Source organism: Anomalospiza imberbis, chromosome 1 (assembly GCF_031753505.1).
Source record: "Anomalospiza imberbis isolate Cuckoo-Finch-1a 21T00152 chromosome 1, ASM3175350v1, whole genome shotgun sequence".
NCBI classification, from domain to species: Eukaryota; Metazoa; Chordata; class Aves; order Passeriformes; family Viduidae; genus Anomalospiza; species Anomalospiza imberbis.
The window spans coordinates 70934537-70960153 of NC_089681.1; the positions used below are offsets into that span (position 1 = coordinate 70934537).

At 38.4% G+C, this 25617-nt stretch overlaps 1 protein-coding gene across 1 annotated transcript; it reads right to left on the reverse strand.

The window, feature by feature from the left end:
* Positions 1–5459: 5459 nt before the first annotated feature.
* Positions 5460–25567, reverse strand: NSUN2 (NOP2/Sun RNA methyltransferase 2). The gene is made up of 19 exons (XM_068196317.1): positions 25349–25567; positions 25110–25267; positions 24830–24934; positions 24615–24720; positions 23932–24003; positions 21311–21395; positions 20259–20451; positions 19801–19875; positions 18577–18707; positions 15469–15542; positions 12383–12513; positions 11727–11823; positions 10442–10617; positions 9835–9927; positions 9315–9450; positions 8010–8090; positions 7652–7790; positions 6676–6715; positions 5460–6017 (listed from the first exon to the last, which is right to left on the reverse strand). The coding sequence occupies exons 1-19, from the start codon at positions 25424–25426 to the stop codon at positions 5612–5614; spliced, it is 2376 nt and encodes a 791-aa protein (XP_068052418.1). The 5' UTR covers positions 25427–25567; the 3' UTR covers positions 5460–5611.
* Positions 25568–25617: the final 50 nt, after the last annotated feature.

Below are 25617 nucleotides of genomic sequence, written 5' to 3' on the forward strand. Positions count from 1 at the left end.
ATAAACAGCATAATAAAATGTATTACTAAGGTGTAAAAGAAAAATAGTTTTAAGGTGAAGACCATTTTGGATCAGCTGAGTGCATTTGTCTTTCTATACTCAGATTCGAAGTTAGGAAATTTTAAGATAGAGAACATGCAAAGCTTTCTATAGGGTAAAATGTCTTTAAAAGTCACTTGGGACAAATGACACAGACATTTTTAGTATTTCAGGTTGTTTCCAACTCCTTCTTCACTGCCCCGAATTATCAGCTGAAAATATGGACACACAGTTGGACAGTGTACCAGACAAACAGCTGACCTGGGAGACATCCAGACCTACAAGGACAAGAAATCCTAGTAACTCGATGTACAGAATATCAACTTGCTGCACAACAAGTTAGTTGGTGAATTTGAAGCCTGAGAAGCCATAGAGGAGTTTAGGGAGTGGTTCTCAAGACCCTCCTTGGAAGTTTTCTAGGTTGATGAGCCCTGGAAAAGATTTGGGGGAAATTGTCAAAAGTTTTGCTGTGCTCCAAAGGACCTTTTTTACCTCCAATAAGTTACTATTTTCCAGACAACACATTCTGTGAGAGTATTTTATGGATGTATATTTAATTACTCAAATATTAGAAAGAAAATACTATAGTCTCTTAGGGCTTGATAATCCTGCTCATCAGCATTTTGATACAATATTCCTTTCCTGTGACCTAGTCATAACAAAACAACCAGTTTAGGATCCCTTCAGAGTTACTAAGGACCTGCAGACTCCCAGAAAACTGTTCTGGGTGGGACACAATTCAGTCAGCAACTACTGGTTTAGCTCCAGCTTCAAAGAACTGCAGAAGGACCTTACAAGACCAAGGCAACTGAGTGATGAAACAGCAAACAAATTTCAATGCAGACAAAAGTGATTTATGTGGGGAAAAATAATGCTATCAGCACATGTAAAAAAAAAACCCAGGTTCTCACTCAGAACATAATAATGAGGCTATGACAAGCAATTCCAGTGAAAACTCAGCTTGATATTTAGTAGCATGAAGAATCACCAAGCAGTGTACTGGAGCACAGAAGAGTGAGCACATGCTTCCACAAACACCACATCCTAAGCACCACGTGCAGTTATTCCCTCTGGAAAAGGACATAAAAACTGAGAAAAGTTCAGAAACATTTGATGAAGAGGACGAAAGATCTGGAGTAGTCTCCATAGAGGGAATAAACATGTTGGCTAGGACTCTTCTATTTGGAAAAAAAGATGACAGAAGACTATAAAATCATAAGTGTCCTGAAAAAACTACTCAGCAATCAATTGCTTGTGGCTTTCAATGCAAGAAGTGGGGATCATTGAACAAAACTATTAGGTGCTAAAATAATACTTCACACAACAGGAAGTAGGATTTTGGGGATCCCCGCTATAGGATGTCATGAAACCTAAAAGTCCACATGGTTTCAGGGAGCAAATGTATGGAGGACAAATACATAAAGGACCATTAAACCCAAAGACATAATCTCCGGTCCAAGAAACTCCTGGAGTCTGGAGTCTGGAAGAATATTCTGGGCAAGCATCATTGTGTATTTAACCCATTCTAACATAAATTTTAAGAATTGTTTTGGCCACCAGTCATACTGGTTTTCCCTTTGAGAACAGGCAAAAGTCTGTTATTAACACACCTGAAAGCATTTGAGTGACACAAAAACAAACAAACAAACAAACAAAAAACAAAAACAAAAACCAGCTAGGGACACGTCCGTAATTTCAAGGGGTGACAAGCAGAAAATTGGAGGAGAGAGGCAAAGCATCAGAAATACAAGGAGGTATTCAGGTGATGTACAGGCATGTTTTCAAGTGATGGAGTTACCCATCCTGCCAAAATCACGCATGGATAAATCATTTAAAGAAAAAATTTGGCTCCCTGGGCAAGCACTTATGTAACCAACAGTTTGCTTAAATGTTAAGTGACTAGAAATACCGAGTGCCAAAGAAACTTAAATTTGTAACGCAAGCAGCCCCACCCTAGAAGAAAACCAGCTTTTAGTCAAAAAACAACACTCGGGTGTGGTTAAGAAACGCAGAGCAACAAATGAAATGACAATGAAATACAGCCACGTATGTGGCACAAGGGTGAGTCGCAGCTGTGGCAAATCCCGCTGGAGGGAGAAAGGTGCGGGCAGGGGCCGTGGCGCGGTGTGTGTCTGATGCTGCGGGCTCTGCGCTCCCTCCGGCACGGCCCGTGCCGGCTGCGGGCACCGCACACGTGCGGAGCGGGCCCCAGCTGCGCAGCCCGGCAAAGGCATGTGGGCACGCCGGCCAGCTTCATCGGGACATGTGCTGGGAATAACAGAACTGCTGTTGTGTCCGCCTCGCTTCGCTGGGGCTTGTTTACAAGGCTCGTCCTGGGCACAGAGAGCGCACCGAGCTCAGCTCCGGCAGCGGTGCAGCATGAGCACGCCGCCGATTGTTTTCCGGGACGGAGTTTTCCCACTGGAAGAAAAAAATGCTCTGATTTTCCCTTGCTGCAGCTTCAAAACGGGGCTGTTACGTGAGCTAAATTGCTTTCTTTTGCTGTTTAATCTAAATTTGAAATTCATAGGCAGGATTTTTTTAAGGGGTCTGTATACTTTGAGAAGCCTCATTGACTTCTGGTACGACTCAGACCTTTAAGGAAAAAGAATAAATCACCTCAGTGGCACTAGGCTACGGTATATTAATTTTTCAGCAAACTAAAGTAAGAAAATTCTAAAAAATGTCCGAAAGTAACAAATTACTAGCATCAGGTAAATGGTGAAGAAAAGCATCCCATGTGATGAGTTCCCTTTGTTCTCTCCTTGGCTTTCTAGGCTTTTCAGTCAGCAGATTTTCCTAAGGATCCAGCAGTTATTACTGAGGACTTCTCTGAGCAGCCCATCATCAGGACTATTCATTGAGATGCATGAAATTTTTTGTTTTCCCCTCTATCACATATAAAACCTACTGCCATCAGTACAAACATCTACAGTCCTGTGTTTCTAAAAACCAGCAATGCTAACTAGAGAAATCTTGCAAAATTTAATAGGGACTACTTACAAAGACAGACTTCATAATTTGTGTTCAAGCTTAATGTGATTGTTTATCACTTTTCTTTTGTCTTCCCTTTCAAATTATTTGCAGCAACCACCGGGGCAAACAGAACATACCCATTTCATGGGGCTCCCAGCCTGGGAAACTGGGACACAGTGCTTTCAGTCACTACCTACACAATTTTGTGCATCTTCCTTTTCTGGTTATCAAGGCAAGATCAACTGGGACAGAGCAATTGGTGTAAGGAAACTCTCAGTATTAAAAAAAAATACAATAAATCTGCAAACTCTGGACTTGCTTGGAGATAAAAAAACTGCTGAACAGCACAAGAAAATAAGACCCCTAGTTTCTTAGTTTTCTCCCACTTGCACTTGACAGCAAAAAAATACAATTCCAAATAGCCAAGGACAAAGCAAAAAAAAAAAAAAAAACAAAAAAAAAAACCACATAGATAACACAGGAATATGGGACTACTAAGACCATTTAAAATTATGGGCTCTTATTCTATTACAAGTCTAAGTTATACCCAATTTCAGTCAGTTTATGATACAAGAACCTACTTTTCTTTAGCTCCCAGATAAAAGCTTCCTACTCTCATTTTAGTCTGCCAGTCATAAGCTCAGTCAAAAAAAACCTAACCAGGACATTTCATTTTCTTTAGTTTGCTTTCTGCTGGATTGTCTGTATCAACAAGTATTCTTTTCAGCTTAACCTGTCAAACTTGTATGCTTAGAGCCATTGACTGAAAAGAAGCTGAAGCTGCTGCTAAAGAACATCAGTAGATACAGTAACAACAGGCATAGTTCAAAATAAATTTTTGTTTCTTCACATAGGTTTTAACACTTGACCGTTTTATAATTTATGGAGATCATCAGAACATAAAGATTAGATGGATTCAAATCATCCTCAGGGCTGAGTACTGCAGACTACCATGATGACTTGTGACACTGGTCTTTCCCCCCTTCTTCCATTTCAGATGTCCAAAATGCCAGAATAAATGCAAAGATATGAAAACATGCTTGAAGTTTCAAGTTGCAAAATCTTTTTCCTCATATACTTTAAGAATTAAAAAATATACTTTGCACACATCTCTGCTCAAAAGAAAATTCTGCTATGCTGTTCTTCAGCCTAAGGAGCTGCCAGAACAGAAGCTGTCCCATCACAGCTCTCTACTCAAAGAACAAACTCAAACCTTAGCAAAATACAAGGGCAAGAACTGATTTTTTATTAACCTATTTTATGGACTCCCAAGAGGAAAATGAGTCCTGTCAATGGTTCCTCACTGCAAGAGACTAATATCTCATCAGAGGACATGGCATTATTTCACTTTTATGTCTGTCCCTCAGGAATTCTCCCTTTGATGAAGTAGTTCAAGGGCAGACATCAAAATCTGTTGTAGCAAGGTATAGCAAATGGATCCAAGCCACATAAGACTTCATCAATAAAAATACACATGGTAAAATTCCATTTGACAACTAATATTTGCAATATTTGAGAACAAATATTTGCATCACTATGGTCCTAGAGGAGGACAGTACCTTGTACTGCTGGTCACTTTCCTTTCAGACCAACTTGACAAAAGTACAGAGTACTGCTGAAACTAAGCCACAAAGGATAGAATTTATATTCCAAGTCTCTGAGGTAGCCAACTTTTTTTAAAGTCAGATTAAATAAATTACCCTTCTAGACCTAAATAACCTTTTAAACATCTACTATACAACAAGATGTATACCACCATGCTTTTTCTTTTAAACTATTATTTCAGCTATAAACAAGTTATCTTACAAAAATTAGAGATGACTCCCACTTGAAGAACTGACAGAGGAACAGATGACCACAGAAGATTTGAGTAATGGCCACACTCTTCCCAGGCACATTTCGAGACAGCAGTCTGAAGCACACTCAGCACACCTGAAGATCTAGCTAACAATATTTACTAGCTGGGTCTGTCAAGCAATTAATCACTTTGAAGAAGAACCTCAGACATCGGTCTCTGATAAAGTGCATTCTGCTTTTCTTTTCCCCAGGATGCTGGACATGGTTTTCTTCTGAATAACCATTGACCAGGTTGTCAGTCAGATAAGCTGTATGTGCACTTGTATGGATACACACACCTATTCTCTCACCCTCTAAAGAACCTGCAGTTATCAACAGTAACCAGATCAGGTCGTAGGTGGGGTAAGCAATCATAGGAGAAAAAAATGTTTTTGGAATCTATATGCTTTAAATGGAGCCCCAGGTTTTTCTTCTGAAAGAATTTTTGACCAGTTACACGCAGGCAGTGCACTTGTGCATACCACTGTTCCATTAAAATACAGACTTGAGATTTTACTGGTGCCTGGTCTGTTGCCAGCAACAGACACACAAACCCACCAATAAAAAGGAGTTTAAAATGGTGAAAAGAAGACACACTTGAGGGGAAATCTCTTTATAGCTTTCATTTAAAATATAAAATAGGTGAAACTTTAAAAGAAGAACATCCCATTCTGACCAAATTTTAAAATACAGTTTCATGCTAAAAGCGAAAGTCTGGATGTGAGCCTCATGGAAGCTGCCAAGCAATACAGAAAAAAACCTAATCTTTCACATTACTCGCATCCGTGTCTTTGCCTTCCTGGCTTACATCAGTGTTGGCATTTTTACTAGATTGATCTAAATCCTCAATTTTATTTTCTATTTCCATAGCACTGCTTTTGACAGGACTCTGGGAAGACTCTTCACCTATTTCTGCTTCCATTTTTGTTACTAAATCATGTTCTTTATCTTCCCCATCCATTCTTTCCTCTGTTTGCACCAGTCTGTGTTGAACTTCTTCCTCAGTTTTGTTTTCCAATTCTTCCTCTTTCTTCTTTGCTTTAAACACTTCAACTCCCATCATCCTCAGGTAATGAAGTCTCTCATTCTTGGGCACAAAGGCACGCAGTGAAGTCTTCCCTTGCCAACCACACAGCACTATTGGACACTGAAGATCATGAGGTTTTCTACAAACAAGCAGTTAAGTTCAGTCAATTATGAGACAGTTCATCTTCAAAACTTCATTTTATAGCCATACACCAATTCAGTTCTAACACTGAATGCATTTTGTAACTATTCACAGAAGATGAAAGTACATTGTTCTCAACTTCAACACCTACACAAGCACCTGCTTGTCTACAAGCAAGCAAGCAAGCCAAAATCCAAGAAACAAAATGCTATTAAGTTTCTGCAACAAGCAAAATAATTTTTTGGCTCTGGTTTCAAAACTAATACAAGGAACAGCAAAACAGAAGTTTACATTAAGAAAACTCTAAAGAGTTTTGTCCACAAAAGTTACTTTGTCTACAAAAAGGAACAATAAAAAGTAACTTTTTCCATTCCAAATGTTGGACTTTACAGGGAAACAAACAAACAAATCACATGCAGTGATCTGTTGATCTCTGGCACAACTACCAGCTCTCCTTTATGAAGTTAAATTCTACACTTGTTTTAAGAATTCACACACAAGACAGCTTCTTTCCCTGTCTTTTTCTCTGTATCCTATATGGCTTTACTGTTTCCCTCACTGCATCTCTATGCCTCTACTTCTGTTTATGCTGAGCGAAAATAAATTCTTGTCCAGGTCTTAGAAGTGCATAAATGGAAAGCAACACATCTACTTACTCAGGGTCTGGGTCATACTTCAGAACTATACTTCCCATCGCTACAGGGAAGGGGGAACAAAAACAAAACAGATGTGTTACTTGGTACAATGATACAATGATTGTAATCTGAAAATGTTCAAAAAACCAAGTTTTTAGACAAACACAGAGTATGACACGGTTAGCAGTTATCCACATCAGTACACTGAACTATAGACAATACCAGATTTTATTCCCTTTTTTTTTTTCAAACAGAAGTATTTATATAGTCACAGACGCGACTGCCAACATTGGCTCCTCCAAGATCCCAAACAAACAAATTAAAATACAAAATCCACACAGTGGATTAACTCACTCAGTGAATCTAGCAAGAAACTTTAACTTAATTAAAATGAATGTAAGAGTATGCCAGACCAAACTTCAGAACATTTTTTCTTCCCATTTTGTCTCATCAGACACAAAAGTACAAGGATCAGCAATGAATTTGAGATAAAACAATAGCAGAAGGCTGAAAAGCAATTTTCCTATCTTTAAGCATCCAGTGTAGAGGAAATTAAAAGTTTAATTTGAGTAGACATTGTTCCCCATATTTAAGAAAATAAAATCTGAGTAACTACATTTGATACATAAGGTCATAACAAGCAATTGCAGATAACAAACAGTTTCAACTGGAGCATTAACAGGCAGAAAAACCAGAAGCACATATAAAATCTTTGTTCATGGATATTTAAAATGCTGTCTCGCAGCACTGCTTTGCAGAAGTCATAAGTTTGGCAACCCTTCTGTTCTCTAAAGCTCAAAAACCTTAGAGGCTGCAATCAGAAATGACTACACTTTCTATCAGCAACTAGCTTTCAGTATTGCTTACTTACCTAACAAGTATATTTAAGATAAATTTAGTCAAAATTTTTAGCAAACACAGTTAATGTTAAAGGATTTCATAGCCTTCTGTGCAAAGTAGAAAAATAATTTTGTGACAGCAAAATTAGCAGGCTTACCTAGATCTTTGACTTTCTTCTGTGTTTCACTGCTAAATTTACTTAAGAATGGATTTTCCTGGGTTAGGAGAATTTTGACATCTTCTATGCAGACATTTATAATCCTTGCATGAATGAATGGATACAGAGTATAAATGCCCTGTTCAATAAATAAAGACAATTATTTCAAAATTTAACAACTGATTTCTGAAGGAAAAATGTTAAAAGCAGTATGCGCTTTACCTAATACCAGAAAAAAAAATTAAACCATACTGAAAATGTAAATTACCATTCATCTGACAAAGTTAATGCCAGCTGTCTTATAGGCTCTTGAGGAAACCAAAGTATCTCCTTTGAGATCACAGTGCTATGCAATTACCTCTTGTGCTAATCTGAATGCACATCCAAACTGTTCACCATCACTATTGCGAGACCAGACTTTTATCCCTGTGTTGATAACCTGCAAACAGCAAAGCAAATAAACATCAGTAGGGAGCATAAATTCTAAATTGCCACTCTGAATTTGTTTTTTCTTCAATTCTTCAGCTAAAAGTTCATTTGCACTGAATACTGAATTAATGTGAAAATTCATTCAAGGGAAAAAGGAACTCCTGCTATAAAAATGTGTCACTCCCTCAACATAAAATGTCTTTTACTCCTTTCCATATTGAAAACTGAACAGTTTGAGGAAGTGTCAGTTTTAAAAAGAGGGCAACAAATTACTAATATCTAACTTTAATTTTAGTTTGAGTAAGAATTTTCTGTGTGATTCTGGGAAAGTCAGTCAAGGACAGGATTTTAAAAATGTATAAGTGAATGCTATTTGGACACTATCTATCCGTTGTGGTACTCAAAGCCTCACTACCTAATATAATGCACCAGGTTTCTTAAAATTTTGTCAATTATATAGCCACTTCCTGCACAGACGATAAAAGAATAATTTTTTTATCCATCTCAAAGATCTGTTGCAAAGATGTATTGAATTTCCTCAAAAATTTTCAAGATTTGACTGGATGAGGCCCCAGAATGTATCTGATATAGCTTTGAAGTCACCTCTGTTTGATGTAGGAAGGAAGCTGGACTACATGACCTCATTCCAACCTAAATTACACAATGACTTTTGAGACAAATCTTTAGTATTTGCAGGACCTTTTCCACAGGGAATCATAAAAAATTTACCTCTAATTCAAAAAAACAACTTACTATCCCATTATCACTCAGCTTAATGAACTTTCAAAATGTTTAATTGTTAACATTACTTTGAAACAATGTCCCTATGTAACACAGCCAGTAAATAATTCAGCTGAACTTATCTTTTTGGTTGGCTTTCAAAGCTCTTAATACTTATATAATTAAGGGGGTGATAAATACAACATCATCAATGTAAACTTGCAAAGTTACCTGAAGACTACATAAAAATGCTGGCACACACACACAAGAGTTATAGATTTCCTCTCTCTACTTTTAAGTTCTCTTTCATCCACCAAAAATGTACTGATTTTCATCTCAGAGTCTGTTATTTACCTCTCAGAGTCAACTTTTCATCTCTAACACAGGAGGGACAGAGAGGAAAACATTAATCCAGACTTAAAAAAAAATATAGCCTGTCAGAGGGCTAATCCTCTATGTAAACAGTACAAGTGGCAAGTTCACGGAGATATACACTGATGCTTATGAACCATACCTTCATCTTCTCACTATTGTTCAGAAGCACATTCCTTAGCTCCTTAGAAACCATGTACAGCTGCCTCTTTTTTCCTTCTTGAGTTCGAGTCAGTAAATTCATCTTGGGAAATGATGGGTCCAATGCATAAAACTTCCTGTGGCCATAATACTTGTTTTGATTAACTGAGCAATAAAATCACATACTCAAAATGCATGGTTTAGCCCATTTCCTCCAGCTATCTCTGCAAACACTTAGCACTTTGGCTTCAGAACACAAAGATTAGACTTTCTAAGCTGCATGACATCAGAAAAGACAAGCTGTTATAGACACTGAGACATACTGGAAAATTTCCAGTGCAAACTCTTGTTAGCTATTTTCATTTAAGTGTTGAGGACAGGGGCCCTGGTGCAAAGTCAGGCAAAAGCTGTTATGCAAGACCAACGAGACCCATCCTTTGTAATGAACCAAACTTGAACTACTAACATCCCTGAACTAATAGGAATCTTACTGCCAAAACAGACAGATCTTTTTTTCTTACTGGATAGGAAGGAACAATGGATCATCTTCAGGGAGAAACACAAACGGGTCTTCTTTAAAACCAAACAACTTCATTTTTTTAGATGGTGGTGGTCTAGAAAGCAAATAAAATTGCATTGTCAATTTCACTAAAATTTCGCTTGCTTTAAAATGAGTATATTCAGTTCATTTAGTCAACACTTGGCTTATTGTAACAACAGTATGCCAAAGAGAATATTGGCATTTTCTTGTGCTTCACTAACACTACACACAATTTAACTTGTTAAAATACGGATGTGAAGCAGTGCTTGGAAACAGAGTTCACGAAAACAAGTAAACAGATTTCTGATGGAATGATTGTGAAGGCAATACAGATCTTCCAACTTCTGAAAGTATTTTTTCCCTTAACAGAGAATTAAGTTTTAATAGACTTAACAAATGCTAATAAGAAAACTGGTTATTTTCCCAACTGGCTGAATAAACACAGACAAGACAGAAAACATGGAAATGTAAGACAACTGAATGAATTCATTAGTTTTTCTTGATTGATTTCTAAATTACAAAAGAACTATAGAATACTCAGCAATTGTGGAGCTGTCACAGGACAAATACTTATACGTGGTCCTTACCCGCACACTCCTTCCTTTTTACTCTGCTCAGTGTCCAAATTCTGCAATTCTTGCATTTTCTTAGACTCTTCATTTTCAGCAAGTGTTGGTTCTTCAATAATACAGTCAGAACCATTACCTGAATTAACTGCTGTCACTTCAGTATCTTCTGTTCTTTGTGGCAATTTCTGATGAACCTATTTCAAATTACAGTATTTTCAAAAAAGAAAAAGTAGCATCCAGCTTGTAACAGAAGGCACCTATGTTCTCTCTTTGTATGTGCTTAATTATTGTCAATTTGTATGCAAGTACTTAAACAGATCCATTCAGGGAGTTAATCTGATTACTAGATCAAGATACCGCTATAAATTGCATTTACCTTCACTACTGATCTGGACACTTTCATACCAACTGTCCAAGAAAGCTATTTTTGTATCATCTACAAAATCATGTTCAAGCACTCAGAGAAGGCTATTTTAAAACAGGATCTGCTGTTTTCCTCCTAACACTCAAAGTGATACATGCATCCTGCTGCTGCACACGTTCTGTAAGAGTGCTACAGTGTTTTAACTTAGTCCAGTATAAAGTATTTGGAGAGTGCTTACTTCTGAATAAATGCTTGTTCCCTATTGCCACATACATTTTACTCATAAATTGTTCTATTGAAGCAAATAAAATAAACACCTTAAAGGGATTCACACAAAAAGTTCTCCTCACAGACATGACAATCTAAGAGATTAAATAAATTCCATCAACTTAAAACCCTGTTGACAGGATTTTAAAGACAATTGACAACAAATGGATTAAAGTCAGATGGCTGAAGCTGCTGCTCCAAACAGTTTTACATCCATTCCCCATGCTGCTGATCTGCTAATCTGTTAGTGAATCACTTCTGAGCAACCAGCCACAGAGTGAGATAAACTGACATCAGAATTAGCTTACAACACAGCAGAAAAAAGCTTTTTAGCAGAGGACCACACACAGCTGAAGGAAGTGACAGCTTTAGCTATCTGATATAATCTGCTTCTATAATTCTTTCAAAGCCTTAATTTTAGGGTCAAGATTTAGCTTGTTTTACTACCATTTCAAAATCCCCTTTCTTTTTTTTTCCTATTACAAAAGTTTTCATGGTCCTTTCTTTAAGTACTTCATGGATTTAGGAATTTAGTTTTAATTGACACACTGAACTGTAAGTGAAGGGCAGATACAGAACAGTTATAGTATGTCTTCTATTATGCGCAAACTTAAAGAAAAAACCTGAAACATCATTAGTAATTTACATTTTAGGTAATTTAAAAGAAGTTACCTTAGGCTGACGTTTATTCCATGGCATTGGAGACTTTTTTATTAAGACAGCCACAAAGAAGCCACCTGTGTTCTGGTGATGTGGCAATATCCTAAGACTAGAGAGAAAAGAAAAAAGATGTTGCAGCATATTCGTAACTGCATTCAGAATCACAAAATACCAGAAGGCCCACATGTTTTACTTTCAGGATAAGGTAAGTATTCCTAGTAGGATTGCGTAGATTTAATTTATCAAACAGGATCTAAACAGAGCATTCTGACAAAATTACTTCCATCAACGCAACACATTCATTCACTGTTCACATTTGAGCTTGAATGACTCATTTCTAAACAATATTTTTAGAATAGCTGTGGAAAGTCTTTAAAAGCAAGCCACACTGTCAATATGTTAAAGTTATACATTTTCAGTAATTTTGACTGTTTATCTCTATTGTATGCAAAGAATTTGACCTTTTCAAGTGAGCACTTACTCCTCTTATGCAACTTGCAGTAATTTCTCCTGATTCACTGGAGTTAAAATATTACGCACTGCCATTACATATGAAGCAATCAAAATATACTCAGACCAACACATTCCTAATCTGACCAAATTATAATTTGCCCACAACCATAAATGTTACATCAAATCTTCATAAGATCTACTCTGGGAAAACTTACCAGCGCTCCAGATTCATTGCCTTTAGCTTCTCTTCATCTTTCACTGGAAACATAGTGGGACGTATTTGTGTTTGTCTATTTGAAGGCACATCTTTCCACTCCTCAAACCACTGTCCATCTTTCAGCATCACCTTCAAAGGGGTATATATAAATTCAATGAAGAATATAGGTCACCATTTTAGAAGTTTTCATTAAAATACTTGCAAACCAAGGTTCAGACACCAAATAAAGAAGTTATTTTCTGGTATAGAAAATGAAGTTCTTTAAAGTGTATTGTTTCTTTGTGCATTGTATGTGTATGCTTCAGAGTAGGAGATTCTTGCCAGCTGCAGCTCTTTGCTCCACTTCATATGCTTCAAAAGAAAAGCATACAGTCAAAGTGCAGATTTGTGCTGAATCAACTACAAAAACCTCTGTTAACCTGCTAAAAACATATGAACTACCAAAATCCAGTGGAAGGACACTGGTGACACACCTAAGATCACTGAACCATCAGATTTAAGATACACTAGTTTTTTCCCATGAGACTGGCTGTGAAACATTGTATGGGAAAAGAGCTACTGCAGTCTAGTAAAGATAAAACTGAAGAATCCCAATTTCATTACATAAGAAATATGCAAGAGTGCAACACAACAGCTTGGTAGGCAGAAAGCTGCATGACACGGGCATATACGAGTCACTGACAGATGTGTTTGTGGAGAGTTGCTGAAGAAATGTCCCCATTAATTTTCTAGCATCTGTACCTTTACTTAGAACTCAGAAATTATCTACAGATCTGCTCTAAGACACTGTGTAGACATAACATCACCTCTGTCTGGCTAAGGGTCAAAACTTTTGATGGACTCTTAAGATACAAGCAGAAGGTTAGAGCCACAACTGTTACAGGAAGGCATTCTAAATGCTCTTCAAGCAAGGATACCAAAGTGAAAAAATAAGCCAGGGAAAATTTGACTTCAGAGTTCTAGATGCCTGGTTTTGTACTGTATGCGAAAGCTCTAAGAAAGGTCCAAATGCATAAAATTAATCACTGAAATGAAGGCCCATTTTTGTTGTTAAGGTATCAAAGTAAGGCAGTTGCAGTGATGGTGACTTCAGCACTGGCAAGTATGGTGAAGTGGTTTCATGCATCAAACTGTGATTGTCTTGAAAGTTTAGACAAGTACTCTAGTGGAAACTGAAATGAACATTTATCTAGACTAGTTTCACTGAAAACTTTGGAATGCAGATTTCAGCATCATGAAGTCTGGCACTTCTCAGACACTGATCAGATCACACCTTGTGCCTTTCTACGTTTCCTGAAATAGAAATTACTGTACTTACAGAATTAGTATTTCAAGTCAAAATATGCTACATTTCATAGTGCTAGATGGAGACAAGACAGACTGTACTTCTAAACTACTCTTCTTTGGAAGTCACAACTCAAGCTTGAGAAAAACCAACAATAGGAGTGATAAATAACCAAAGTCTTAAAAAAAAAAAAAACAAACTATTTTAATTTTACTAGAAAAACTGCTTAGCAGTCCTGTGCTGTTCAGTTTTGGTTTACCAGCCTAACTGGTAAGTTGGTGTGACTAGTAGAATGACAAAGCACCAAAGAACACTCTGAACTCTTCTCTATTGCACATTTTAATGGCCACCTGTTAGAGCAGAAGGAAGAGTAAAAGTGTTTCAGGAACAGATGACCAAATGTGGAGTTTAAAAGGTGTCTTCCTTCAAGCCCAAAATAATTCTCTGGAGCTCACTCATCATCTGGCTTAAGGAGGGAATACTGAATGCTATTTCCAAGCACCCAAGTGTCCCCTGAACAAAACCTTATTTCTGTTTTTGCTGTTTCCAGAGATTTACAGTTGACTGATGTGCAGGAATATTCAATGTAATCAGTCATAGAGTTCCTAGAAAACAAATGCTGCACCAGGGAACAAAAGACTACACCAAGTAAAAGCAGCATCAAAATAAGCAAATACATCCATAGTGACATGCTAGCCAGTGAGGCATGAAAATATACAGTAGCAGCAAATTAGGTCTGAAGAAACTCTGGCAAACTTTCAACACATTTTATCACACTAGTTTTTAAAACCTGTTAGGGAGATTTATATTTCAACTGCAAACAGAGAAATAGATGCTACAGGGAATAGAATATACCATTAGTGATCACTATATAAATATATATATATATAGTGCCTTTATGGGGTAGAAAAAAATAGTAAAATTAAGATCACAGAGCCACAGTTATGCATTACATTTATTCTTCAGGTACAAGTATACAGTGTAAACTTTAGGAACTGTAAGAAGAAAGAAATCAACTAGTTTCTAAGCTGCATTTCCAGTGGCAGAACATACACAAATCTTTATACCCTGCATCTTGTTCTTGTAGGCATAAACCTACCTGGCACTGTAAGAAACAGTGAGATGGTAAGACAGAACACCCAATGGCATTGCAAAGGCACACACTCATAACTAAAATTTAATCAGTATCTTTCCCACTACCAGGATGGCCTTCTACTTTTCTTGACTATACTCTTGACAAGAAGCTGAAGCAGCTTTGGGGTTTTTGCCCCTCCCTATTAGTTTATTTCTAGAACTGAAATCATTTAAGGCCTGAAACAAAATACAGGAATCTATTACTATTTTAGGATTAGTCATCCCATTAGTTAGGATATGACTAATGACAGCTTATTTGCAGAAACAGTTTCAAAGCTTTGACTTCCAAATGAAATAAAATAGACCAGCAGAAGAAGTGAAAAATCTAACATTCACGGACCCTGAAGACAGAGACAAATAGCTAACATTAAAAGTGGCTGAAATTATGTTGCCATCTACAGGCCACATACACGCAATGGAATAGGGAATTGTAGCAAGAAAGTATAGGAGACAGAGGAAAGAAACCTAGAGGTAAGGGGAGAGCAGATGAGGAGAAAAGAACCTATGCTCATGAAGACTTTCAGCTTAGCTCTCTCCGCTAAACATCAAATCACTGCCATTAACGCAGCTCAACCGAATGTTGTGAAATGTTATACTTACGAATTTCCCTAACTTAACACTCTACCACAGACCAAAAACTTTACAAAAATATCAGGTTAAGTTACCTTCCATTTTGTAATTCCTGGCATCCTCTTCAAACCTGGTAACTCAGAAGAGACATCAGCAAGTTCTAAGGCACCTGAAATCCCAAGAATATAAACGTTTTGAAAACAGAATTTAAGACTTATGTTACCAATTGACTTTTATAAAAATAGCTCTCCTTAAAGTTCTAAGCCATTTTATGAATAGTACTTTTTAAAACTTTCAAGAAATAAAACACTATACAACTTCTACCACTTACATTACCAAGAAGGTGAGAAGAACTGTTAATAATAACTACATAAGATGCAACCATAAATTACTCAAAATATAATGGTTAGATATTTTTGTAGCAGCTGCAGAGAAATACTCTACAACCTGTATCATTAAACATTAGTGTTCTAAGCAATGATATCACTGAAGTTCTTATTCTCATTTACTCAGTATTTGGATCTACTACACTGATAAGTATTTTTCAGGAAATAACTTTTGGTATAACCAAGCCTTCTGAAATGCCTACAATATTCTAATTTAAAAAACTTACAATCTCAATATATTCCAGTGAGAGAGGAAAGAGAATTTGCTATTTTTTAAATGGAAAGGAAAATTCCAAACTATTTAACACTAACACTACAAAAGACTATGTGCCTAAAATATGTCAAATTACTACAAGAAACATCAACAGGGTATAGCTTAATTTACTGAATAAAACCTTCAAGCTGCCCAAAGTCCAGAAGGAATGATATAACATTTACTGTTTAAATAGTCGATCTCCCTAGAAAAGAATAATTTTTAACATTGCTTTTCTGTGATTCTAAATACTTAAGTTATTTAACAGTCAGGTAGGCTTTTCCTCATGTTGTACACAATTTATCAACCTCTTCTACATGACTATAACTATTTACTCTTACAGTGACAACTTAAGCAAGTCTTTTAAATAAAGGAGATACATGAATTAATAGAAAAATTTAAAAAATGACATCTCAAATGTGATTACACTTGATGTTTTGCATCCATCCTTTGAATACTCCTGCCTCCCTACAGCATGACTTCAGTTGATGTCTCAAGACTTACATCAGATTTATCAGGCACTGAAGAGCCTGTCAGAAGTGCTACAGTTTCCAATAGTTGCTACGTGGTACAAAAAGGCCTTCTCCCTGCTCCCTCATGCCCAAGGGGAAAGCAATCTCTCATCTCCTCCACATGTTTGCTTCACCAAGGTAACCCTGCTAGAAACTACCAACAAATCTTCTGGACTGACCTGAACTAATTCTTGAGGTGCAATGCCCCTTGCAGATCACTGCACTGCCTCTTTACTACCACCTTCTTAAGCTACACCTGTGTTCAAGTTTCAAGGATAACATTCACTTGCTGGGACACATCACAGCCTCCAAGTATGCCTCAAAATACCTCCACTGGGCAGAGACCAGACCTGAACATCAGAGCCAGTCCTTCCTTCAAAGCATTGAATTTCCCACAGGTGCTGCAATTGCTGGCCTCCACATCCTACTGCTTTTGTGTTCCTATCCCAACTAGTTCTTTCCAATCTTCCCACTGTTAAAATTAATGCTTGCTTACTATGGCCTTCAATAAGGCAAGCATACTGTAATTTACTGGAAACGTGTCTATGATTACCAAAGAAACTACTTCTAAACAAAAATGTCCTTTCACAGAATAAGCTGAGTTGGAAGGGACCTGTGGTAAGCCACAGGGACCCACCAAAATCATCGGGTCTGACTCAGGCCCTCTGCAGGACACCCCAAGAGTCACACCATGTGCCTAAGATCATTGTCCAAACACTTCTTGAACTCTGTCACGCTGGTGCTGTGATCACTTCCCTGGGGAGCCTGTCCCAGTGCCCAACCACCCTCTGGGTGAAAAACCTGATATCCAATCTAAACCTCCCCTGACACAACTTCAGGCCATTCCCATGGGTCCTGTCACTGGTCACCTGCCCTTCCTCTTCCCTTTACAAGGAAGTTTCAGACTGCAGTGAGATCTCCCCTCTGTCTCCTCCAGGCTGAACAGAACAAGTTACCTCAGCCACTCATCATCAGGCTTTTCCTGTAGACCCTTTATCATCTTTGTTGCCCTCCTGTGCATGCTCTCTAATAGTTTAATGACTTTCTTATATTGAAGGGATCAAAACTGCACAGAAGCCATAAGATGAAGCTGCCCCAGTGCACAAAAGAGTGGGAGTAGAAATTACATAGTCAATTCCTAATTAACCTGCAAGCACTTAAGCTAAAGTGTTGTTTCTAAGACAATGAAATTTCATGCATAATTTGGGGCCAGAATAGCTACTGGCACAAAGTAAACATTACAAAAAACAGGCTACCAAATTCAAGACTAAGTGCAGCTCCAGGAGCAATAAAGCTGCTTCTGCTCTGTAAACTGCTCAACTTTAAAAAAATCTGTGGAACTTTTCATGCCAAATCCAATTAGATGTTTCCAAATTTCAGGTTATTGATTCAGAAAAAAACAGTATACACCAGCTACTCAATGGGCTACTGAACTCTTCTATCACAAAGTGATACACTGCAGCTTCCCAGTTCATCTCAGTTTTTCCATCTCTTGTCACCTCAGCCTTCACATGCAAGCCAAAAATGCAAAAAGAACCCCGTGAGTTTAAACACATTAAAAATCCAAGCATGTCAAAATGTGGGGCAAAGGATGCTAAAGGTATCAGTGACTCCCACCTACTGGTGTACAATTACTTCACTTTAGCTGCTTAACTACACTCCAGGCCTTTTACTCCTATAGTGCACAGCAGCAATGTTCCACACTGAGTTTTCCAAAGGAATTACAGATGTCAGACATGGATTCCAACCAGTGAAACCAGTTAGTGGGAGCCAGATAACAGACTGAATGCCACTGATCTGTAGAAGTGTCTTCTGTATCATTAACAGAACTCTTCATGTTTTGTATTTGCAGCTGATTTAAGAAGACTGCTCATAGCAACATTAATGAAATCCTAGTGGTACCAAAAGATTTCTATAGTTGTGCAAACTAGCAGCATATTACCCACACTAACCCTATCACTAGTACCACCATACACATAGCCTTTTTGGGCTGAGGGTAAAAAAAAATTAAAAAGAAAGAGTTCCCCACTCTGTTCCAGCTTACATTCTCACCTTGACTCTTTTCCAGCAGAGATGCGATCACAGCTTCATTTTCGATGGGATTCAAGGAACACGTGGAATACACCATTCTCCCGCCTTCTGCCAGCTGTTCAACACCACGGGTTGCAATTCTCAACTGCAATCTAACAGAACATGCTTGATCTAGCCAGCTATCATTCAGGAACCCACAAAAAGCTTTACTGCAGACACACAACTCCCCATGGACTAAGCCAGCCCTTGGGGAGTTCTACAGCTGTCAGCAGTACACAAATTATAGTCAGTGTTGAACTAAGTCAGCTTAGCGCAGTCTGTACTGCAGACACACTCACAATGAAACCTATTAAATTAAAGCAACAATTAGGTCAAACATTAACACTAATGCAGTATAACTTTGAATATAACATTCTCTATTTTGTTCTTTCTTGTGCCCCATCAGTTTTATTACGAAATACTCAACAGTAGAAAAATAACACCCAAAAACATGACTCTTCTCAGAAATCCAGTTAAAATGAGTAATCTGACTATTACAAATATTATGGACAACATAGCTTAACCAGCAGCAGCCTTCTGAGAAAGGCATCACTGAGCTGGACCATGAGTTTATACCCTACCTCCATACTTCCAACTGAAATGAAACCTGCAATAATGAATGAGTTGCCAAGAAGTCACAGGTCAGCTGAATCACAGTAAACAATGGCATCCCCAGCTTGTTAAAAATACACAGTAAAATGTTCTGAGTTTTTAATCTGTTTCAATCACTACACTTTACCATGTGCCTGCACCAGGCTAAGTACTTATTCACCATCAGTTTACATAAATCCATCTCAGGTAACTGAATTTGTGTATGATCTCTAGAATCCTAAAGACTTTAAAATATCACTAATAAATTTTACAACTTACTGTATTTTCCAGCAGTATTTTACCTGCTTAAATGCTAAGAATCCCAACCAAGTGGTTTGTTCCATTTTATTAGCTATCCTGTCTAAATCAATTCAATGAATATTTCCATGGCAGATATTTGTAACAACACAAGCAATTTAGATTCACGTGCTTCCCTCCTCACATCTGAAACCCTACACTTCCTCTCAATAGCACTAAGCTCTTGATTTGAGAAAAATGACTCTTCCTAGTCTCCGCTTTATCACATATTAACATGTGAATGCATGCAGATGTTAAAGATATAGAAAAAAGGAGAGAAAAATGAAAGAAGTGCAGATGTGCAATAAGCATTTTTACCCATGGAGCTGCAAACTGTTTTGTGTTGTCCACTTCTTCCACACATCAATGTTTTTCCTCATGGTTCCATCTCCGCTGCAACAGAGGTCAAACAGATTTGTATTATTTGTGTGTAAGACTCTTTCCATATCAAAGTCATTTATAGCAGCACAAAAAAAACAGTCCCTCTCCCTTGTAACTAGCTCTCCTACACTCTTCTGTTTTGTTTCCTCACTGTCTTTGTATTTCAGTGTCCCAAACACAAGGTCAAAATTTGAAGCCCTTAAACTGATCAAATATAAGGACCACTTGGAATGAAAAAATTCACCTCAATTCTGTATCCTCACACTTAGAAGACACTCTGAACTATAAATCCTAACTCACTAACATACTCAAAAGGCACAATTCAGTAACATAAAAAATTTAGCACTGCATTTAAAGCAATACAATCCATGTATTCAAGTTTACATGCAAGGTACCTGCAGGGGACATCACATAAAATCCTGTCATAGAAGAGGATCTCTTTTTTTCCATCAACATCTATTTGAAGGTTAGGAATGCTGGAGGCATCATGATTTACCACCATGATGCATGGACTGTTTAATCTCTTAGCCTGATGAACCAGCAAATAGCAGCGCTTGTTGTCGACATCATTGGCAATTACAAAACCACCTGGGGACATAAGATAGTGGGAAAATGCTTTACTATTCAACAAATAATTTTATATAGTTTATTGCCTTGTCTCTGAAAGTTCTGTAAACCTTTCACTGGAGACTTTTACTTAAAAGACTGCTCATGAATAGGGGAGCCCTTACGGAGCATAAAATAACTTCAAGCATATTGAAGGTTAACTGATGTGTCATAGTCTCAAGAGTTTTAGCTCCCATCCTGTGGCAGTAAGACACAGCCAAGGGCCCTTCAACTTTTCAAAGGAAAACCTATAAAACAGAAAAAAACCCCATTGTCACCAAAGACAATCTCTACATGAGCAAGTTTTCAGCACAATGCAGAAAGAATCCACACACTCTCTACAACTTTACAGTGTCAAGGGGCAGTATTTTCTGTGAGCATCTAACAAAAAAATAAAGATTCTGAAGCTTACAAAAACTATAAATATCACAATTTCTTCAAGTCTAAAGCAGCTTAATCCAGTGTTTGCAGGATACCATGAAAGTACAGAGGCTCATGGGCCACCATCTACTAAGTAGATGATTTATCAGATATTCTGATAATAGATAATTTCTGATTAACCAGATATTCTGATTTAATCAGATATTCTGATTTATATACAGAAATTAAGCTCTAATCACATGTACTGTAATCTGAACTGAAAAGATACATATAATTCATGTCTGTTTTTCAAGCAAAGGAAGCCCATGAAGCTTCAAATGGGTACCTTTAATCTCGTAACAACCCCTTGGGGAATTCAGTATGTAGTTAAATGCAGTTACTCATCTGTGACATTAGAAACAATCTATTACAAGAAAAAGCAGAAATTACAAGTCACAAGTTTTTAGTTTTCCAGACTTACTGGGAAAAGGAACATTCATGTCTGCATGCAACATCTCAATGAGCTGTGCAGTCTTAGATCCAGGAGCAGCACACATATCTAGAATCTACAAACATAAGAAAATTTTAAAAATTCCTGCCTTATACTTTTTCAGCACTTGAGAAATTTCCTGTGTTCTTGTTTAAATTAGGTATTTTTGCATATGCAGAATTGTGATTGTTCTGAACACCAATTTGAAAAGAACAAAGTACAATTCTGTTTCTTGTATGCTTTAATTTAAAGGTTGAAAATATAAAAAGGACTTTACTTTGTAGGGAACAAAAACATCAACTGAAATAAAATCTGAAAGAGGAACCTGAATACAGATCTGGGGATACGATCCTTTTATCAGTTCACAAAAAATTCCAAATGAAGTTATCTGCAACATTACATATATACACATATATTGAAGACAAAGTTACATTCAAGAGCAAACAGTACTTTTCTTTAAACTATTAATATATTAATCAGAGACAGTAGTTTATACAGATTTTATAAAAATTAATTGTTGTCCCTCCCCACACATTTACATTTCAATGTGCAAAATCAGGGCAGTATAGTCTCCTGCTTCTTTATCTTGGAAGAAGCACTTGGGAAGTGTTTGAACTGCCCTGAGGCCGCCGAACATAACAGCAGAGACGCCAACACCTAAATTCTAGTGTATTTCTCCCTCCTAATTAATCACTAACTTGGCTTGTGATAGAGTTATTAGTAGAGTCACTTTCACAGCAAAACAACTGACATCTCACAATGTTCTCCTGAGCAAGGAAGCTTAGAGCCTTTCCTCTTGCCTAGGCATAGATGTTCAGAAACATATGTCTATCTCCTGGGCCTTTGGCTCCACTAAAAATCAGCTGAGATCGTGCAACAGGATAAAGGATGGGAACGATCTGCTCAGATCCTCATGCGAGCCCCCGTCACGAACAAGACTAAACCAGAAGACAGCCCCCAGTGAAACACAAGGAGAGCTCCAGGGAATGTGTGGCAAGTGCTGTCATGCAGCAGCGCTAACGCATCTTGAAACACACCCTGCAAGACAATATCAGATCTGCTGTTTAAATTAAGAGATGTGATGCTACTTTTTTCTACTTTTGCAGATAATGCAAAAGATGATGAAGAATACACAAGGCTAAACACATGCTAAAACTGTCCAGCAAATTGATGGTGGAGGAAAACTAAATGGAAAAATAGATTAAAAATGAACACAACTAATGGAACGTTTGACAATCATTAATTTTATTCTTTTGGAAGACGGAATCAGCATGTTAGATTTGACATACAGAACATGCTGGTTAAGCAAAAGTAACCTGCAATTCTGGTCCTAACAAGCAGCTCCTAAGCTAAGGCACTAAGGACCATGAAAGGTCCTAAATGAAAAGTCAGGGCATCATTAGATCATTAAACATTTGCTGTTTTGGCACAAGAGAGGATAAAGAACTTATTCTTAATCTGATTTATGAAATCTTACATGCATTTCTGGAAAATGCTGCAGTACTCACCCAAATGAAACATTCAATGTAAAGCCTATATACTGCTAGCTTATCATATACAATGTAAGGTGTGTGCAAAAATATCTCCACAATTTGTGTTTTACATTAAGATGAATGTGTTCACCACCTGTTCAATTCCAGACAAAAATCAAAATACACCTGTGACACACCAGGACTGAGACTTTCAATTTACTATTCACTTAAAAGAGATGAGAAGATCTTGCCTCACATAAAACAGTATATGACATAGCTGTCATACACTGGGTTGGGTGGAAGTAGGAGAAAAAAAGGTGAAAAATTATGTATGCTAAGTACTGCTAATATAAAAACAACTGCATACAAACTGGTCTTTAAAACACATATTGGAAGTTTGATAAACATAAAATTTTAAGATACAGTATGAAAATTTAAGAAAGAAGAACACAACGTGGCTGCTTGAGATAGCAAGGCAACTAGCTCATTAATAAAAACATCACAAAGTCAGAACAGAAAGTCTGCTACCAGATATCCTCTTCTTATGGTATGCCCTAAGAAAAGACCGTGGGCATTCCTTACACACTTCAGTTAAAGTTAGCACCCTATAGTGTTTAGCCACCACCAACAACATGTTTCAGCTCACCCAAAATAATTTATCTAACAGATTATTTATAGAATAGAATTTTTGAGCTTCTTCAAAAGGCATAGAGGAGTGAAATCTACAAGGCAGGGATTATTATCACCTGCATCTTGAAAACTACATCTGTTCAGAGTGTGATGGAGAGAGAAAGTTAAAAACAGTTACCTTACTTTAAAAGCAGGTTGTAGCAAGAATACATAACTCAGATGCAGCTAAACACATTTACACTTTGAAAATAAGACTATGCAACTGCTTAAAATCAAAGTGTTTTTTGCAGATATTGCACACAGCTGAAAAAGTAGATGTTCCTCTGATAGTGTTTTTGTGATCTGAACAATAGCTGAGTGTTGCTGTTGATGTGCAGAAAGCATAAAATGTACCAAGATGAAACAGAACCGTGTATAAGCCCTGATACTGATCTTGTGATTTGTAATTTCAATTAAGCTAATTTCAGGAGAAAAAAAAAAACTTTAGTACACATTACTTTCTAGACTTACCTTATGATGAGGGCTAACATTAAGCAGCAGAGGTGGGATCATACTAACAGCTTCCTGACGACTGATGTTTCCCTTGAAATGAAAAAAGAAATTTGTTTTTATTCCAAGCAAAAATGCATTTCTTTTGCAATAAAGCTTTTAAATTGCTATGTAATAAAAAAGCATTCAGAAACACACTACTGTAAACTGAGGATTAATTCCTTTAGAATTTAACAACAACAAAAAAAAAAATCACAGTATTTCACCCAATTGTAATTTCTAATAATTGTGGATTTACTCCAACTGTATTAATTCTGCAGTTTCTGCTCAAAAGAGAGGAGAAACTAGCTCGAATCAAGTGACAAATATCCATCACTTAAGTGTTGTCATGCCCATGCATGCACTTTTTACCAGGTTTAAACATTTGGTTTCTAGCAGCACCTGATTATTTTACAGTGACTCATTTTAACAGCCCCAACAACAATAAAAAATACATTTAGTTTAGGCAAATATCTGTAGCTGCAGTTATGCATCAGAATCATTGGATGCATCACTGCCAACTGCCAACAAAATCCACATTCTTCTGACCTACTCAACTTCCGAGAGAAAAGGTAGAGTCTCCATATTTCACAATGTATTTCAACAAAACACTGCTCAGGATATGCCAGTAAAAAAAAAAAAATCAAGATCTACCCAAAACTTACACATTCTGTCTCGCTAACCAGAAACTGATGAAACTTTTCCAGTTGGGGGGACTTGCGTAAGATTTTTCTACTCAAGTTAGTGTGCCAGGCTAACTCTTCAGGATACCTGATGGAAAAGAGATGGGAAAAGAACAGAGGCAGAAGAAAGAGACCGATGAGCCAGGCTGGTTGCCGGAAACATGCAGAATACCTAGTCTCGCCTCTAGATCACTCACCAGCTCAGCGACTGCGGCATCTCGACTTTCTGGCCATCCACCTCCAGGTCCTGGAGCTCTCGGAAGTACTTTTCCTTCAAGCAGTGGAGAATCTCTCTGGCGTGGCTGCATGCGAGAGACACCCGGAGGGACACCGGATGGAGAATCACACAATCACAGGACGGTTCGGGTCGGAAGGAGCCTTAAGGATCGCGTATTTCCACCCCCCTGCCGTGGGCGTGACACCTTCCCCTGCGCCAGGGGCTCTGGCAGCCGCTGTCCGGGAGCCCCCAGCCCGTACCTGCGGTAGCCGGTGATGCGCAGCGTGGCGGGCAGCGGCTCCCGCAGCGCCGCCATGAACGCGTCCCACTCTCCGGCGGGCACGATGCCCAGCTCGCGGTAGTACCTCTCGAACAGCTCATTCTCCTTCACGATCTCGGGGTAGCCGCCGGCCCAGCCCTGAAGAAAAGCGCCGCCGCCGTCAACCCGGCGGTCCCGGCGCTCCCCGCCCCATTTCACCTCCCCCGGCCCGGCTCTCACCGCCTGGTCCCCGCCTCCGCCCCGCTCCTGCCGCTGCTGCTGCTGCTGCCGCCGGCGGTCCCGCGCCCTGCGGCCCATGGCAGCCAGGCGGCGGCCGAGCCGCGCCACCAGCCCCGCCGTGAGGAAGAGCGGCCGCTCCCGCTTCGCCTCCGCTCCCGCTCCCGGCCGGCCGGAGGCACCGCGCGGCTGCCGCGTGCTGCCGGCGCGCACGCGCGGACCCGCCTTCTCCCGGCGCTGCTTCCCGGCGGAACTTCCCGAGCGCCCGGCCC

Bases quoted from the DNA above. Each gene is read 5' to 3' on its own strand.
- NSUN2 (XM_068196317.1), bottom strand. From the start codon at position 25,426: ATGGGCCGCAGGGCGCGGGACCGCCGGCGGCAGCAGCAGCAGCAGCGG. The intron at 12,514-15,468 runs GTAACTTAACCT...ACCCCTTTGAAG, and splicing joins CAGGAATTACAAAATGGAAG to GTGATGCTGAAAGATGGACA. The intron at 11,824-12,382 runs GTAAGTTTTCCC...TTTTCTCTCTAG, and splicing joins GCAATGAATCTGGAGCGCTG to TCTTAGGATATTGCCACATC.